Source organism: Scylla paramamosain, unplaced genomic scaffold (genome assembly GCF_035594125.1).
Source record: "Scylla paramamosain isolate STU-SP2022 unplaced genomic scaffold, ASM3559412v1 Contig2, whole genome shotgun sequence".
Lineage (NCBI taxonomy): Eukaryota > Metazoa > Arthropoda > Malacostraca > Decapoda > Portunidae > Scylla > Scylla paramamosain.
This window is the reverse complement of record NW_026973667.1, coordinates 4049563-4067931: the sequence shown is the minus strand read 5'-3', so window position 1 is coordinate 4067931 and position 18369 is coordinate 4049563. Positions and strand designations below refer to the sequence as shown.

The 18369-nt window shown below is 46.8% G+C and overlaps 2 protein-coding genes and 1 long non-coding RNA gene across 3 annotated transcripts; 1 reads left to right on the top strand and 2 right to left on the bottom strand.

The window, feature by feature from the left end:
* Nucleotides 1-676: 676 nt before the first annotated feature.
* LOC135095995 (uncharacterized) lies at nt 677-4156 on the bottom strand. The gene is made up of 2 exons (XR_010264554.1): nt 3473-4156; nt 677-2877 (listed from the first exon to the last, which is right to left on the bottom strand). It is a non-coding gene; the product is annotated as an uncharacterized LOC135095995 (long non-coding RNA).
* A 2468-nt stretch (nt 4157-6624) lies between these two features.
* LOC135095943 (zinc finger protein 33B-like) lies at nt 6625-7838 on the bottom strand. The gene has a single exon (XM_063997090.1). The coding sequence runs from the start codon at nt 7836-7838 to the stop codon at nt 6777-6779; it is 1062 nt and encodes a 353-aa protein (XP_063853160.1). The 3' UTR covers nt 6625-6776.
* Nucleotides 7839-9388: 1550 nt separating this feature from the next.
* On the top strand, nt 9389-11251 carry LOC135095942 (protein O-linked-mannose beta-1,4-N-acetylglucosaminyltransferase 2-like). The gene is made up of 2 exons (XM_063997089.1): nt 9389-9986; nt 11229-11251. Exons 1-2 carry the CDS (start codon nt 9389-9391, stop codon nt 11249-11251), a joined length of 621 nt encoding a protein of 206 aa, XP_063853159.1.
* Nucleotides 11252-18369: the final 7118 nt, after the last annotated feature.

Here is an 18369-nt window from a genome sequence, read left to right as displayed (position 1 = left end):
CCCTACGCGTAGGGTAATTACCCTACGGTTGGCAACACTGGTCCAGGATCCGAGCAGCTTCTCTACTCTCGACCAGCATCAGGACGGATGACCAGCGGGCGGCCAGCGTCACCATTCAGCACCATGATGCATTTCGTCATCATCGCTTTGAGCACCGCCGTCGGGGCCTGTGGGTCCGAAAACACAGTGTGGTGTCGGCGCGGCTGAGACTCTGCTACCGACCCCTGTGGCAGGTTGCGGGCTTGGCAGACGAGCTTCATTATACCTCCTGTCCCTGTGCCACTCTCCTGACTCCAGTAACCTGCAACACTACTGCCTGCACTGTCCTGCTGTGGGAGACCTGCTCCCACGTGGACAGCCTCTCCTTGACGTATGCCAATGCCTGCTGCAGGAAGACCACCTACCTGCTCGTCATGACCCGCCACTCACAGTTTGGCGGCTGTTAGCTCACCATAATTTTTTGCCTGCTAACTGCCCCCTTATGTATTTATGTTCTATGATGCCTTTTGAAGTTAAAATATCACAAGTTCTATCTTGTCTTATCTACTTTCAAAGCCAGCTTCACTCTATTGTTAATTCGGTGCTATATTGTTTATTCGGTGCTATGCTTGTTATCTACAGGGAAAAAAATATCTTCACCGTACTTTGGCTTATTATCTACAAGGAAAAGTATCTACACTGTACAAATATTTATTCTGGAATGATATATAGCATAGAGAGAAAATGTAATTATTTTTTTCTTGTCTTCATATTGTAGCGATGAGCAGCACGTACAGTACATGGGCTAAACATGCTACATAGACGTCAGGAGCTTGTTTTGTCATCATCCGCCAACACAAGTAGTCTCGGTGACTGAAATGTTCTTTGATCGATGCCTCACATTATTTTCAATATACGAATCTTCGCATCAAGCCAGGATCTTTCAGTTCCTTGAGTACGACCTCCGATGTTAGAATCGCCGTAATATTGATGATGATTTACGGAAAAATGATGAAATTTGAGTTGGTTTAAATTAGAGTAAGCTGGCGAGTCATTGGAATGGATTACTGAGCCTTCAGCGACTTCTCTCTGAATGACTGGGTGAAGTGTCTCACGGTCTCTTCTTGGAACTTCGACGCTACAACAGACATTCCACTCCTGCGTCAGACTCTAACCAGACATTTTCTCTCCAAACCAGAACAAGTGTTTTCCTTGTTCTTGATGAGTACAACCTTTCTTGTTGTAGATCACAATATAAAGTGTACATTGCATACAAAAGATTCATAACACACAGATCGCAATATTAAGTGTAGATCACATACCAAAGATGATTCATGACAGGTAGTTAACAAGCCAAACCAGCACCGTTAATTCATGACAGGTAGTTAACAAGCCAAACTAGCACCGTTAATTCATGACAGGTAGTTAACAAGTCAAACTAGCACCGTTAATTCATGACAGGTAGTTAACAAGCCAAACTAGCACCGTTAATTCATGACAGGTAGTTAACAAGCCAAACTAGCACCGTTAATTCATGACAGGTAGTTAACAAGCCGAAGTAGCACCGTTAATTCATGACAGGTAGTTAACAAGCCAAACCAGCACTGTTGATTCATTTATGTCTGCTGTCACTCCCTTTGATACGCTGCCAGACCATAACCTGCTTGCCTTCATCATGTCATTATCTGAATTATCAATTTATACTGTCAGGAGTAGTTTTGTATGGTGTTTTCTGTAGACTGGCGCAATAAATTAACAAACTCTCTCTCTCTCTCTCTCTCTCTCTCTCTCTCTCTCTCTCTCTCTCTCTCTCTCTCTCTCTCTCTCTGTGTACAAGATAATGAAGCCACGCACACATTACTCGTCTGTAGTGGCAGATAATTGGGTATTGTTGGGTCGTTGATGCAAACTATCATGATGGCAGTTGTACCCCGCCTGGCTGTGATGCGGTGCTTGTTGGGTGGTTAACGCTGTGACGGAGGGGCGCGTGGCCGTGGGTGTGAAGGCAAGTGCTGGGGAAAGAATGCTTCATCTGTGTCTACCAAGCCTGCACGCTGCCTGTCCAGGGGGTGGGAGGAAGGCAAGGAGGGAGGGAGGGGCAGGCTGGTGACTGAAGCAGAGAGGCGGGGTGGGTGCTGCGAGTCTGGCGAGGCAGAGGGAACCATCTTGTCACTCATGAACCTCGTAACACCTGAGCTCATCATTAGTATGACGAGTGTAATTGCTTATAAACCTTCAAATACCTGTGATAACTGATACGGCAGATGTAATTACTTAACCACAGTGTAAATTACATCTGTGGCGGCTAACCTGACAGGTGAAACCACTTAAAAGCTTCGTTAAACACATCCCCACTTCCCCTGACTAATACAGCACCACTCAACCACGTATATATCTTGCAATATCTCTGTGGTGACCAACATGACGGCTGTAATACCGACCATTGCCTACGCTGTTATGTTAACCTTGTAATGCAGCAGCTGGAACCACAACCAGTCTGAAATGCCTGTTGTGGCTAATGACAGACAGAACCACTTGGCAGCTTCGTTGTAGCCTTTGATTGGTCGGGAAATATTGCGAGTAAAACTACTTAACCCTTGTATAGCACACTTATTGACCTTGTAATAACCCTGTAGTGGCTGCCATGACAGGTACAACCACTTCACACCTCGTCTTGCCTCTGTAGCTAATACCACTAGTACTACTAATACCACTAAGATTTTGTAATACCCACTTATAACCCTTGTAAAACCTACTTATAAACTTTGAAACATTTCTGGAGTAACTCATGTGACAGGTAGACCCACTTTATCACTCAGAAACCTTGCAATACCAATTTGGTGACCAGTGCGCTGGGTTGGAGGAGCGGGAGGCGAGGCGCTGTGCACACGGCGGTGTCTGGGCGGGAAAAAGGTTTCATTATTGTCAGATGATGCCGCTAAAATTTCTGGAGATTTACTGCCACAATTTCTGGAGATTTATTGCCGCAATTTCTGGAGATTTTAAAAATTCTGACAGTTGAGATTTTTATCTATTATTTATTTATCAATTATGCAACTCTTAAAGGGACGTTAAAAACAATTATATGTATTGTTTGCAAGTGTACTTACATCTATATTTTTATACGTAGAGGAATTGCTAGTAAGGATTATGAAATAAGAGCAAGGGTTGGAGACAGTAGATTAGGACGCCTAGCATACGCAGATGACACAGTGTTAGAATAGCAGAGGAGTACGGGAGGGAGTGCAACATTAGATACAGTGACAGGAAATGTTAGGTGACAATATAACAGCACAGGAGGAAGCCAGTGAGTGCTGGGAAGCATTGTGCTAGAAGTAGTAGATAAATGTATATAATTGATAGAGTGAGTAAGGGAAAATAAATGAAGGGGAAGCCAGGAGGATGACAAGCATGATCGATTAACAAGTATGCAATTAACAGAAGCGTGTGGAAAGGAATGGCTTACTGTTTGTACAGATCACAAATTACTTACCATTACCGGGAGGGAGATCTCATGAAGTTAGAGAGATCACGAACATTACAAGCAGGTGGAGTTTAGGGGTCCCAAACAGTACAGCAGTAGAGGCAATCTGAGGTGAGATGTGATGAAGCACATTCAGGGACAGGGTTGAGAAAGGAAAACTTAATTTACTTAGGAAGATAGAAGGACTCGGCGAGGAGAGATGGCTTGAAAAGATATTTAGAGCAGAGGGAACCTCATCTTGGAAAAAAAAAAAAAAAAAAAAAGAAATGGAACAGTGGAAACGAAGAACACAAAGGAAGAACGGCAGAAGTTAGGCGACAGGATGGTGAGGAAGAAAATAGAGAATGGCAGGGTCAGATGGCAGTCAGGAATGCAGAGAAAGACCTGAGGCATGTAGGAGACTGGGGGAGTAGATTGTTAGTTAAAGCAAGGATAAGAACAGTAGAGGCTAAAGCCAGGAGAAGGGATGAGCAGGCTTGTCTTCTAATGCTACAGTTTAAGCCTGTATCTATTTTGTCTTTTCTTTTTTCTTCTTTTTCTTTATTCTTCTCACTTTGGATTGCTTTTGTCTTTTGTTCAGGCAAGAGTTTGGAGGATCAGGTAAACAACAAGGGATTCAAAGATTTAGCTGTCTTCTAATGCTACAGTTTAAGCCAGTATCCGTTTTCTCATTTTCAGTTTGCTTTAATACTCTTCCTTCAACACAGCTGCCTTCTCACTCCCCTGTGACACCCCCCTTCCCTCTCTCTTTTTATAACTCCCTTTCCTCAGCATTTACAAAAGCTGTATGACCACTGATGTTTGGCTCACTCGTTTCTTAATGGAAACTGTGCACAATTGCTTGAAAAACTTCAGTGTAAATGGAATGATTAAATGTCGAAAATATAAAGAGAGGAAAGAGATTAAAAAAATGGAATTATTAATTGTCAAAATTATAAAGAGAGGAAAGAGATGAAAAAATTAAGAAGTATTAAATGATTAATTTTTAAAAGTATAAAGAGGGAAAAGATGAACAGAACTTAAGAAAATAGAATAATTAATTGTCAAAAGTATAAAGAGAGAGGAAATATTATGTAAACAGATGAAAAAAAAAAGTTAATGAAAATAGTCAGGAGAGAGAGAGAGAGAGAGAGAGAGAGAGAGAGAGAGAGAGAGAGAGAGAGAGAGAGAGAGAGAGAGAGAATGTACACCACTAACATTTATATTAAGTATTTGTTGTAATGAGAAGGGACCAATACTGTAGTTTGCACTTTTGTTAGGTCAAGAGTGCTAATGAGGGAACCTTAACCTGCTACTGTACGTCTTGGTTATGAAATTGTTAAACTGTGTGTGTGTGTGTGTGTGTGTGTGTGTGTGAAAATAATTCACCAGTTTGTGTTGTTGTTCCTAGTAAACCAGTACTGTTTTGCTTTGTTTTGTTTTCCTAGTTCACCAGCTTTGTTTTTGTTCCTCCTTTTCTTTATGCATTTTGTTTCCCAGGCTTGTTCTTGTTTCTTGTCCTTGTTCTTGCCCTGGAGTGTGTTAGCATTACAGCACCAAGACTACAATGTAATGTGTTCTTGGCCAGTAAAGTGAGGAACTGACACAGATTGGTTCATAACTCCTGTGTGAAGAGAAGACAAGAGAAGAGAAGAAAGAAATGAACAGAGGAATGTGTGATTAACTGGTAACACTTGTATGAGGGAAAGAAGAGAAGAGAAGAAAGAAATGGATTGAGGAATATGACACAAATTAATTGATAACACTTGTATGAAGAGAAGAGCAGAAAGAAATGAACAGAGAAATATGACAGACAGACTGATTGACGACACCTGTATGAAGAGAAGAGAAGAGGAGAAAGAAATGAACAGAGAAATATGACAGACAGACAGACTGATTGACAACACCTGTATGAAGAGAAGAGAAGAGGAGAAAGAAATGAACAGAGAAATATGACAGACAGACTGATTGATAACACCTGTATGAAGAGAAGAGAAGAGGAGAAAGAAATGAACAGAGAAATATGACAGACAGACAGACTGATTGACAACACTTGTATAAAGAGAAAAAAGAAATGAAAAGAGAAAAATGACAGAGACTGACCACTAGAAGACAGTGTTGTGTTAGGCATCAGAAGACTGTGTTATTAGTGTTGGTGTTCCTTTCCTCTTGAGACACCCTGTATAGACCTTGGTGGTGGTGTTCACCTGCAGAGGTGTCAGTGTTGGGACGGCAGCCAGTGGTGGTGCCCCAGCAAGCCTTACAAGCACAGCACACAAGCCACGGGGGAAGTGGTCAGGGATGAAACACTCGAGATTTACAGGCCAGAAAAGTGTTTGGTGAGAAGCAACATGCATTCACACAGGGAGGGTTAAGTGTGACCAACCTGCCTGTCCCTGGACCCCTTCCCTGCAACACAACACAGTCAGCAGCACCATCAGCAGCGCAAGAATATATTTTGCAATTTCTTCCCAGTTCAAAGACTGGATGTGCCTGTGGAGCAAGTAAAGGTGTCTCAGTGATTGGTGATGAGGGAAAGGTGTACCAAGTGGCAGTCAAAGGGTTAGTGGCTGGCCAAACGTGCACGACTACACTCGCCCTTTGGACGCTGTGCATCTTTGTAACAGCCTTCAATGCTGCGCCACACTGCCGACTGAAATGCACTTGAGGCAAGGAGAGAGAGGGGCTGCCTCACTACAATATATTCCTGTAGCTGAGGCCCTGTATACTACACCTGGTGAATACACAAACACTTGAGGCAAGGAGAGAGAGGGGCTGCCTCACTACAATATATTCCTGTAGCTGAGGCCCTTTATACTACACCTGGTGAATACACAAACACTTGAGGCAAGGAGAGAGAGGGGCTGTCTCACTACAATATATTCCTGTAGCTGAGGCCCTGTATACTACACCTGGTGAATACACAAACACTTGAGGCAAGGAGAGAGAGGGGCTGCCTCACTACAATATATTCCTGTAGCTGAGGCCCTGTATACTACACCTGGTGAATACACAAACAAAGGTTTACTGCACACACACATTTATTGAAAGTCACACCTGCACTGCCAACAAAACAAATGCTGGGGCCATGACTCCCCCACACCACCACCACCACCACCACACAAAACTGCTGGGGCCATGACTCCCCCCACACCACTACCACCACCACCACCACCACGCAAAACTGCTGGGGCAATGACTCCCCCCACACCACCACCACCACCACCACACAAAACTGCTGTGGTCATGACTCCCTCACAGCACACACAGGCACGGCCACCACCACCACCACCACAGGTACAGGTGTGGCCCCATGTGTCCACACACCACCACCTCAGAAGTGGATCTTCACGTGCTTGGCAATATCACCCTTTGTCTTGAAACACTTGCCACAAACATCACACTCGAACTCCCTCACCCCAGTGTGTCTGAAGGCGTGTTGATTGAGATGAGAAATGGTGGTAAATCTTTTGCCACACTCATCACACTCATAATTTCTAACACCACTGTGTGTCAGGGTGTGTCTGGTGAGGTTACCCTTGTGGGTAAATTTCTTCCCACACTCATCACACTCATAATTTCTAACACCACTGTGTGTCAGGGTGTGTTTGGTGAAGTAAGACTTGTGGGTAAATTTCTTCCCACACTCATCACACTCATAATTTCTAACACCACTGTGTGTCAGGGTGTGTGTGTTGAGGGAAGACTTTTGGGTAAATTTCTTCCCACACTCATCACACTCATAATTTCTAACACCACTGTGTGTCAGGGTGTGTGTGGTGAGGTAAGACTTGCGGATAAATTTCTTCCCACACTCATCACACTCATAATTTCTAACACCACTGTGTGTCAGGGTGTGTTTGGTGAAGTAAGACTTGTGGGTAAATTTCTTCCCACACTCATCACACTCATAATTTCTAACACCACTGTGTGTCAGGGTGTGTCTGGTGAGGTTACCCCTGTGGGTAAATTTCTTCCCACACTCACCACACTCATAATTTCTAACACCACTGTGTGTCAGGGTGTGGTACTTAAGGCCTTGTCTGGATACAAAAGTTTTGTCACACTGCTGGCACTCAAACTTGCTCTCTCCTCTGTGGACAGAGCTGCCTGCCTCCAGGTGATTCTTGCCACCACACCTGTGCCTCCCCACACCTGAGGCTGGCTGCTGCTGTTGCCGCCGCCGCCAGCCGCTCATGCTGCTGCCTGGCCTCACGACCTCCACCGCAACACCACTCCTGCCAGCACACGCCGCGTCCAGTCCTGCAGGGACCCTCGGGGAGGCCAGACAGCCGTCAGTGCCAGGCAGGGCGGCGACCTGGATGCTGGCCTGGTCTGTGGAGCAGGGAAGTGTGGCGGCCATTACAAACTGTACCCACGTCTCAGAAAGAGCCATTTCTGCAAGCACTGACCAACGTGATGCCGTCTTTGTCACTTGTGGGACGGGTCAAGTCACAAACCCTTCAGTAATTGTCAACTACACACACACACACGCACACACACACACACACACAGAGACATACTCACAATAGGGGCAAGAATGGTACAGCCTCAGGAGTGAACCAGGGACATCCAAGCACAGTGCAGCACAGCGGTGCACAGGTCTCCCGTCTCTCTCTCACAGCAAGTGCCTGGAAGAGTGCATCACCTTGGGTCAGTGGTTCTTAACCTTTGGGTCACAGCCAAAAGTTGGGTCACCCACCCACACTTCACTGGGTCATCAAGGACACAAACACAGTTTTTCCCCGGTATACTTGTTCAAAATGTTATCACAGTATTAATGCTGTGTACAGAATACCTGTGCCGTGTGGGTGCTGTTTGGGGTGATGTGTCCACCTCACTAGTGCAAGAGTTAACCAGTATCTTCAATCCTTGTAAACTCTGCCCTGTCCAACTCACTAGTGCAAGAGTTGACCACTACCTTCACTCCTTCCTTCACTTCACTGGTGCACACTCTGCCCTGTCCACCTCACTAGTGCAAGAGTTGACCACTACCTTCACTCCTTCCTTCACTTCACTGGTGCACACTCTGCCCTGTCCACCTCACTAGTGCAAGAGTCAACCAGCACCTTTACCCAGTCTAAACAAAGTACTGACACCCCCAACCTCTCTGTTTCACCCTAGGCTCACCCTGCCCACCCATCACCCTGCTGGCAGTCAACGAACACACCGAGTCGCCCTACAGCGCCCTCTACAGTGCACTGGGCCACCAGCTCCTGCTAGCAAGGGACCTACAGAACATTGTGTGGTTAAGACTCAGCCAGGCCACAGTGGGTCTCTCCCACCACAGTGTCTGGTATCAGTACGGCTTCCGGCGACCACAGGGGCCAGTGGAGACGAGACTGAGTGGGACAGAGTTGAGAGAGTTTGCTGTGTTTGTGATTTCCAGGTTTGGTGTGGGTATAAACGCTACCACTGATGCTGTGAAGGGTGTTGATGGTGTTGCAGCGGAGAATCTATGGGGTGTGGGTGTTGATACTATAAAAGATATCCCAAAAAATTCTTTAGAAACCCGTGAAAATGACATAAGAAAACCTAGAAAATTATTTAGTAAGCCAAGGAAATACCCTAGAAAATGTAGGTAATAGTTTAGACATCTGTGGAAATGCCCTAGAAAGCACAAAAAATACCCCAGGATCAGCAAACAAGCCCAAGAACACACTAGAAAATATCATAGAACCAGCAGAAAATACCCCAGAAAACACACTGGAAAATACTCTAGGCTTCTCAAATGCCCCAGAACACACCCCAGGCTTAGCAAACCTCCCAGAACCCACCCCAACTAACACCCCAGCCAGTCAGCCGAGCCCCAGCACCCGCCAGTCACCCCCCCTAGCCGTCCTCCTCACCCGACGCACGACGCGAAAAATACTGAACGAAAAATAACTGGTGGAGACAATCCAACGCGAACTGAACAAGACCTACGAGGAAGGAGTCGTCAGAATCATGTCACTGGAGGAAGATGGGCTGGACGAGGCTATTAGGGCTGTTAGCCAAGCCCGAGTGCTGGTAGGGATGCACGGGGCAGGCCTGGGGCTCAGAATGTTGATGTCCAGCGGTACCCTGCTGATCGAGATATGGCCGTTTGGTGTGGACCCGGCGTCTGCAAGGGTGTACAGGGCCATGTGTGGCCTAAGGGGCTTTGGGGTCACATACAGGGCGTGGGTCAACGAGGATGTGGGTAACACGCGCACACACCCACACTACCCGCAACACTTTGGGGGTATTCAGCATCTACCTCAGGAAGAGAGAAGGCGTGTTGTGTCGTCGCTACGCGGAGACAAGCTGGTGAATGTGACGTGTTGCATGGACGTTGACTGGCTCTACAGGATCTACCAGGATACGGTGGTCAGGTTGCACGCACATGGCGACGCACACGGGCGTGCACATGAGGCTCACACGCTCACAGACACACATACAGGTGCACTTGAGGTTAACGCAGACAGAGACGCACATGAGGCTCACACGCCCACAAACACACACAGACGCACACGTACCAATGCACTTGAGGTTAACGCACACAGAGACGCACACAGGGCCACACGTGAGGCTGACACACACACAGACGCACATAGAGACCCAGAGGCACACACAGATGCACATGAGGGTGTTCTCAAGTGTTCCCTTCAGTGTGGTGTTGAGAGAGGGGCTGTCATCACTACACTCATCACCACAGTCACCACCATTACAGTCATCACCACAACCATTGCTTCAGTCATCCCTTGGGTCATCACACACACTAAATATATATAATCTGGCCACACCAAATAAGGAAAAATGTAATCTGGCCACACCAAATAAGGAAAAATGTAATCTGGCCACACAAAATAGAGAAAAAATGTAATCTGGCCACACCAAATAAGGAAAAATGTAATCTGGCCACACCAAATAGAGAAAAAATGTAATCAGGCCACACCAAATAAGGAAAAATGTAATCTGGCCACACCAAATATTTCATTAAAGACTGATAAAACTTTTAATAATGAACATGGTTTAAAATCTGCCCAGAACAATTCTGAAAAAAAAAAAAAAAAAAAAAATAAATAAATAAAATCTACATCAGAGAAGGATATATATATATATATATATATATATATATATATATATATATATATATATATATATATATATATATATATATATATATATATATATATATATATATATATATATATATATATATATATATATATATATATATATATATATATATATATATATATACATACATACATATATATACATACATCTATATACATACATATATATACATACATATATATATATATATATATATATATATATATATATATATATATATATATATATATATATATATATATATATATATATATATATATATATATATATATATATATATATATATATATATATATATATATATATATATATATATATATATACATATATATATACATACATACTCGTACATATATATATATATATATATATATATATATATATATATATATATATATATATATATATATATATATATATATATATATATATATATATATATATATATATATATATATATATATATATATATATATATATATATATATATATATATATATATATATATATATATATATATATATATATATATATATATATATATATATATAAACGAGAAAATTTAACTTAATACTTACTAGCGGACGTAAGAGAAGGAATCACATTAGTAGAAAAAGGCTAAAGATAATGAAGGTTCCTTTCCTCACTTTTCTGAATGTAATTAAAACCTCTCCTAAAAACTCAGAACACAAGAAAATATCAGCTTAAGACACGCATACCAGATGGAATCGTATTACTTAACCGAGGTAGAAAATATTTACTGAAGACTATTAAAGTTACGTCGTAGAAGAAATCATATCACCAGAACAAAGTTTAAAGGTAAAGAAGACACAGGCCTCCCCACTCTGAAGGACGTGTTTGAAATTTCTCCCTTGAAGAATTACAAAAACGAGAAAATGTCAGTTTGAGATTATCGAACCTAGGAAACAAGAGGAATCGTAGGAGTAGTGTAGTGCTGGGAAATTAATTATGTATATTTCTACTTTTTTCCTAGGCTAAGGCCCATGTAATGTGCGAGGATGACCAGAATCTCAGTACCATGTGACTAACCCTCCCCCCTTCCCCTCCTCTCCTCAGTGTCCTTTTGTCCTTGCTTTCCCCCCCCCCCCTCTCAGCGTCACTGTGTTGACCACTTCTATAACAAATTTACCCCGTGAATAAACGTAATTTCTCCTGCTTGGCCAGGTTATAGAGGCGAATTTTTCACCTAATCCCAGAGAATGGGGAGCCCTTAATACAATAAAATTAATTCTATAATGGTAAGGTCTTAAACCAGCTCAAACAAATCCCAGATAATTACGCCGCGCCAATGAGGTTGACGAATCTGATAAATCTTCTTTGCTTCGCTGCCCTGTTACCCCTGTTGCTACGCAAGCCGGGAAGAGATACCAGACTTTGACTAATTCCCCAATTGATTTCAAAAGTCCATTGAATTAAACTTCTTAAAGTAACAACTATAAAGTAAACAGTAACTTAATTATTCATATTTTTCATCCCTGAACTCACAACCTAGTCGCCCCCCCACTAAAAACAAAATTATAACTCTTAATAAATTTCCCCATTGGAAACCTTTATCCTTAGTTTCCCGCCGATTTCCTCACAAGCAAAGCCAGTCTCTCTCGGATTCTCCTCAGGTGAGCATGCAGTCTGATAATCTCCTCCTCCATTTCCTGTAATATTAAGTAAGTGTTTATTTAACAATAATTTTACTAAAGTCAGTCTCTCTCGGATTCTCCTCAGTCTCTCTTGGATTCTCCTCAGACATTCCTGTTGATAAACTATTTCTGAGTGGATAGATATTCGCATTTTTTTTTGTTCTTTTTTGTTGGTTTTCTCCACGGGACTAGTGAAACCACCTGGTTCGAGATCACCGTGTGAGACTGTCCTCAGGTCTATACATACTTTTTGGGTATATATATTTGTTATTTATTTATTTATTCTCTGGTCTCCCCCGCAACTCAGTAGTCGCGAAAATATCTCCATCGTAGTTTTTATGTAATTGAAGAATACGCTATCATTTATTTTGTATTTCTGAATTATGTAACTGAAGAGTACGCTACCATTTATTTTTATATTTCTGAATTCCTTTCTTATTATTATTATTTCGGATTATTCCATTATCTATTAAAAATCATAAAAGTGTCAGTATTTGTATTACTTTTAAACCAGTGATAGGATTTGTTAATTATCGTCTGCCACAAGGGAACATCACACCCCTTAGAGGGCACTAAACTAGAACAAAGGACAGAGAAAAATAATCCTGTTTTCTCACTTTCCAAGAACATGTTTGAGATTTATGTCGTAAAGAACTTTCAAAGTGAGAAAAATATTTCGTGGAAAGCACTAAAGTTACGGCAGAAGGAATGGTATCAGTACAACAAAGGTTAGGGATACAGACTATCCATCCCTCCTCACTGTTAAGGTACGTGGCTAAGATTATGTGCTGAACAATATAAAAAGTGAAAATAAATATCTATTAAACATTACTATATTTACATAGCACAGGGATTCGTATTAATGGAACAAAAACTGAAGGTAAAGAATTGACTCGTATTTCCTCACTTTCCAGAAAGAAATGTTTTAGAATTGTGTAGAATTAAGACACAAGAAAATATCAACTTAACACTTCCCAACCCACGAAGCAGAATGAATATCAACAGTAGAACAAAGGCTATACAAAAAAAAAGACTCTGCCCTCAGTTTCCTGCGACCTGCGTGAAGTCCTGTCGTGGAGACCTTACAAAACGAACAATGTAAGTGGGAGGGAAATCTTTACTGGATTATATATATATATATATATATATATATATATATATATATATATATATATATATATATATATATATATATATATATAATTTTTTTTTATTGTTTTTTTTTATTAGTATTATCATTTAAGAGCTCGTGCCAAGGACAACAAAAACTACAATGTTCCTTGAAGACTGTGAGTGAGAGGGAAGAGGTTCACTTTATTTTTGTATTCATGCAATAAAACCGTGGAAAAAAAAAAAAAAAAAACCTCACTCAAGACTCCAGAGTGTGGGAGTCCATAGGCAAGTCCAACAATTTAATCCAAATGTGAAGCAAAAGTTTTTATTCTCATGAGGTTCTCTGGTGTATTCCAGTTCGTTTCGTCTCCTCATGAAGGGCGTTGGCAAACATTTCTTCCTCTCACTTTCTTAACACTAGGTGGACACTTTATTGGAAGTTACTAATTTTCCCGCACGATAGTATTGTAACGCCCGGGTATTATTGTTGTTTAGTCTAAGTTGCCTTTATTTCTTTCTGTGGGATTGAGTGTGTGACGTGCGTGTGTGTGTGTCAGCTGTGCCTGGTGTCTGGCAGTGGTGCATGGATGGCGGGAGAGAAGTCGCGTGACTGCAGTGACTGGGCAGTGTGTTGTTGGCCCCGCTCTGGATAACTTGTCTTTGCGTGTCCTCCGTGCCGAGTGCCTGTTGCATGAGCCTGAAGAGTTTGACTGTCCCTGCCTGTGTCTGTAACTGCCTGTAACTAACGGAACTAGTAAAGGAAGAAAGTGTTGCCCACTGTTTGTCTACCCGCTCTGTCTGGCTGTGCGTGAATCACGTGGGACGTGGTACCCTTAGCATCTCTTGTCTAGCCTGCTGGTGTTCCCGAGTGCTGTCCTGACTGTCGGGGAATTGTGGGCGTCTACGGGAGTGCTGAGGTTTGTGCTTTCGTAACAATGGCGTCAGGAGTGGGATGCTAAGTGTGTGCTCGTACAGACCTACGTGACTCGAGTGGAGAAACCATGGCAGACAAGGTGGTAGACAAAATGGCGGGCGAGAGTGGTGCTGCTGACCAGTGTGAGGGACTGAGTGGGTCTAGTCACGACTCTAGTGATGCTGGTGACGAGAAGCCCACCCAGATGGACCTCCTCATGTCCCAACTGGCGAGTATGGCTCAGAAGCAGGAGGAAAGGCACGAGCAAACCGTGGCAACACAAGCTGCCCAAACTGAACGACTGATGGAAGCCCTGCAAAGCAGCCTAGGTTCTCTGAGGGCTGAAACGCAGGCGTATACTGATCGCTCGTGTGAGGCAGTGAAACAGGAGGTAAAAAGTGAACTCCAAGCCTTGCGGGAAGAGGTGGCAGACCTGCGTGAGGGCGCGAGTGTTTGGCGGCAGGGCGCGTGGCCGCCACGTGGCGTCTTGGCGGGAGGTGTACAGCTGCCCGCAACCCCCGCCTGGCCTCCCGTGACTAGCCCAGGACCTGAAGGGAGTGTGGCCTCAGCCCCACCTGCTGTTGGGGGCCTTGGATGGGGCCCTGTGGGGGAAGCAGGTCCTTGGGAAGCACCCGAGATGGCCGTTGGGGGCTGGCCGCCCACCCGGGACAGGAGGGGAGGGCTTAGCCTGCCCCCTACACCGCCGGGCTCACCTCCCCGTGCCGCCTCCCCGCCCCCGAGCCCTAAGGCAGCCCGCTCGTCACCTCGTCACGTGAGACGCAAGCCAGCGGAGTACGATGGTAAGGTCAGCTGGGAGTCTTACGTCGCCCAGTTCGATATGCTGGCCTTGGCCCAGGGCTGGGGGGAGGCAGAGAAGGCCCTGCAACTAGCGACAGCGCTGCAAGGCCCGGCGTTGGAAGTGCTGGGTCATCTCCCTGCCAGCCAGCGCACCTCATACGCAGCAGTGTCCGAAACTTTGCGGCGACGTTTCGGACACCGTCATCAGGCGGAGGTATACCGCGCCCAGCTTAAGAAGAGGACGCGAGAGAAGGACGAAACCCTTTCCCAGCTGGCGCAGGACGTAGAAGGGCTGGTGAGGAGGGCGTATCCAAGCGCGGCCGAGGACATGGTCGTTGTTCTGGCGCGCGACGCGTTCGTAGACGCCCTCCAGGACCACCAGCTCCAAATCTATGTGAAGCAGGCACACCCAGCTGACGTGCAGGTGGCGTTGGCACGGGCTATGGAGTTTGAGGCCTTCCTACAGACGACGACCAGCCTCTCTTCTCTTGCCCAGCCTCGCGGTGAGGTACGGGGCCGGAAGGCGAAGGTGGAGCACAAGGCGGCGTCACGGGAGGCGAGCCCGTCCGAGTTCGCCGGCCGCTGTTGGGGCTGCAGTGAGAGAGGCCATAGACGCAGCCAATGTCCGAGGGGACGAAGGACGCGCTCCCTCGATCGGCCTAACTCCAAAGCCTTCCAGACGTGCTGCGCCGCATGCGGCAAATCGGGCCACCGCTCCAGCGCCTCCCCCAAGCCCAAGGAGGTTGCTGAGGCGGGAAACAGCAGCGGGCTGGAGGAGGGGGCGACCTCACAGCCTGCCAAGGTGCCAATGCCCCGTGCTGTGTAAAGTGCCACCTCACCGTCAGCGCAGTGCAGGTACGAGGTGCGGTTGATGGAAGGCCTTGCTGCATGACCATTGACAGCGGGGCTGAGCGCACCATCGTGCAGCGGAGGCTGGTAAGTGCTGAGTGGCTCCCGTGCACCGTGGACAGGCTGTGTGGAGTAACGGGGGACTGCATGCCGTTGCAAGGCCCAGTAGACGTTCGAATAAGTGTCGGCAGCGCGGAGGTGAACCTGCCCGTGTATGTTGCCGAGCTGGAGGAAGAGTGTCTGCTGGGTTACGACTACCTGAAGAAGACCAGGGCCTGCGTAGACTTTGGACGGAAGGTGATAAAGGTATGTGGATACGATGTGCCTTTCCTTCCGGAGGTCGGCCGGTCGGAGGTAGTGACGACACGGCGGATGCAGTTGGCCCCGCGCTCTGAGTATCGAGTACAGTGTCGACTCGCACGGCCGATGCAGAGCACGGAGGGCCTAGTGGAACCAGCCAGCGACTGTCGACTGGCTGACGGAGTGGCAGTCGGAAGGAGCCTCGTGCAAGCGGGGGAGAAGGTAGTCACTGTCTTACTGGCTAACTTCTCCGACGAGGCTCGCAACATACCCGCCGGAACAGCGGTGGGCGAGTGCGTGGAGGTGCAGCGTGCCGAGGCACCGCCGCAGGGTGAGCGGGCGGCCGAGGGAGCCCCGCTGCCGAGCTTCCTGGAGGATCTAGCGACCCGGAGCGCTGTCAATCTGACGGAGGCGCAGACGGAGCTCGTGTGTGACACCCTGGGCCGGTACGCCGATGTGTTCAGCCAGAGCGCCTCGGACTTGGGTCGCACGTCACTGGTGAAACACACGATCAACACTGGCACCCACGCACCGGTCAAGAGCCCACCCCGACGCATCGCACCAGCAAGGCGCGAAGAAATGCAGCGTGCAGTGAACGACCTGGCCACGCAAGGGGTAATCGAGCGATCAGACAGTCCTTGGTCGTCGGCGGTAGTCCTGGTAAAGAAGAAAGATGGAACGCAGCGCTTCTGTGTGGACTACCGGGCCCTGAACGACGTGACGGTGAAGGACTCTTACCCCCTGCCGAGGATAGACGACACGCTGGACGCTCTGGTCGGGGCCTGCTGGTTCAGTACACTTGACCTGAAGTCAGGGTACCACCAGGTGGAGATGGCGGAGGAGGACAAGCCTAAGACGGCCTTCTCTTTCGGGCAGGGCCTGTGGCAGTTTAACGTCATGCCATTTGGCCTCTGCAACGCCCCGGGCTGTTTTGAGCGGCTGATGGAGCGAGTGCTAGACGGCCTGCAGTGGAAAACGGCACTCGTATATCTGGACGACGTGATAGTCTTCGGGAGCACCTTCGAGCAGGAGCTGGGGAGGCTGGAGGAGGTTCTGCAGCGCCTGAGGAAGGCCAATCTCAAGCTTAGCCCCAAGAAGTGCCTCCTCTTCCAGCATGAGGTGCCGTTCCTGGGACATGTCGTCAGCAGTGGTGGCGTGCGCACCGACCCTGGCAAGGTGGCAGCGGTGGCTGACTGGCCCACTCCCTCCAACGTAGCTGAAGTGAGGAGCTACTTGGGCCTCTGCACGTATTACCGCCGTTTCGTGCCCAACTTTGCCACCTTAGCTGCTCCTCTTAACCGTCTCACCAAGAAGGGGGCGAGCTTCCGCTGGGATGAGGCATGTCAGGCGGCCTTTGACAGCTTGAAGGCGGCGCTTGTGGAGGCGCCCGTCTTGCCTTACCCTGACCCGAAGCTGCCCTACCTGCTTGACACCGACGCCAGTGCCGAGGGCGTCGGGGCTGTGCTGTCGCAGGTAAAGGACGGCAAGGAACACGTAGTGGCTTACTACAGCTGCAAGTTTAGTAAACCAGAGCGCAACTACTGTGTAACCAGGAAAGAGTTGTTGGCCGTAGTGAAAGCGTTCGAACACTTCCACCCCTACCTGTACGGCGCCGAGTTTACCGTCCGTACTGACCATGCCGCCCTGAAGTGGTTAAAGACGCTTAAGGGGCCGGAGGGACAGTTGGCGAGGTGGTTGGGGCGCATGGAGCAGTATAACTACCGGATCGTTCACCGCCCAGGACGCGTGCACAACAATGCTGACGCCCTGAGCCGACGCCCGTGTGAGGCTAGTTGCTCACACTGCACCGCCAGGGAGCCCAGCCCGTGTGAGGCCTCCTCACCTGGCGCTCCTGGGGTGTTGGACACAGTGTGCCGCCGTTTACGTGTGCCTGCAAACACCGCCGAGTGCAATGAGCGGTGGCGTGTGGCGCAGCGCAGTGACCCCGATCTAGCCCCCGTCGTGCGTTGGCTAGAAGCCAGCGACGAGCGCCCCAGCTGGCAGGTAGTGGCGGCTGAAAGCCCCGCCGCTAAGTGTTTGGTAAGCCAGTGGGAGACGCTATCAATTGACGAGAGCGGGGTGTTAGTGAAAAGGTGGGAGGCGGTAGGCGGGATGGGCAGAGACGCCTGGCTTGTGGTAGTGCCTCGTACTATGCGGCCGGAACTATTGAAGGAAGTGCACGCGGGTGTGACGAGTGG

Bases quoted from the DNA above. Each gene is read 5' to 3' on its own strand.
- LOC135095943 (XM_063997090.1), bottom strand. From the start codon at position 7,838: ATGGCTCTTTCTGAGACGTGGGTACAGTTTGTAATGGCCGCCACACTT.
- LOC135095942 (XM_063997089.1), top strand. From the start codon at position 9,389: ATGTCACTGGAGGAAGATGGGCTGGACGAGGCTATTAGGGCTGTTAGC. The intron at 9,987-11,228 runs GTGAGGCTGACA...CTAAAAACTCAG, and splicing joins AGACGCACACAGGGCCACAC to AACACAAGAAAATATCAGCT.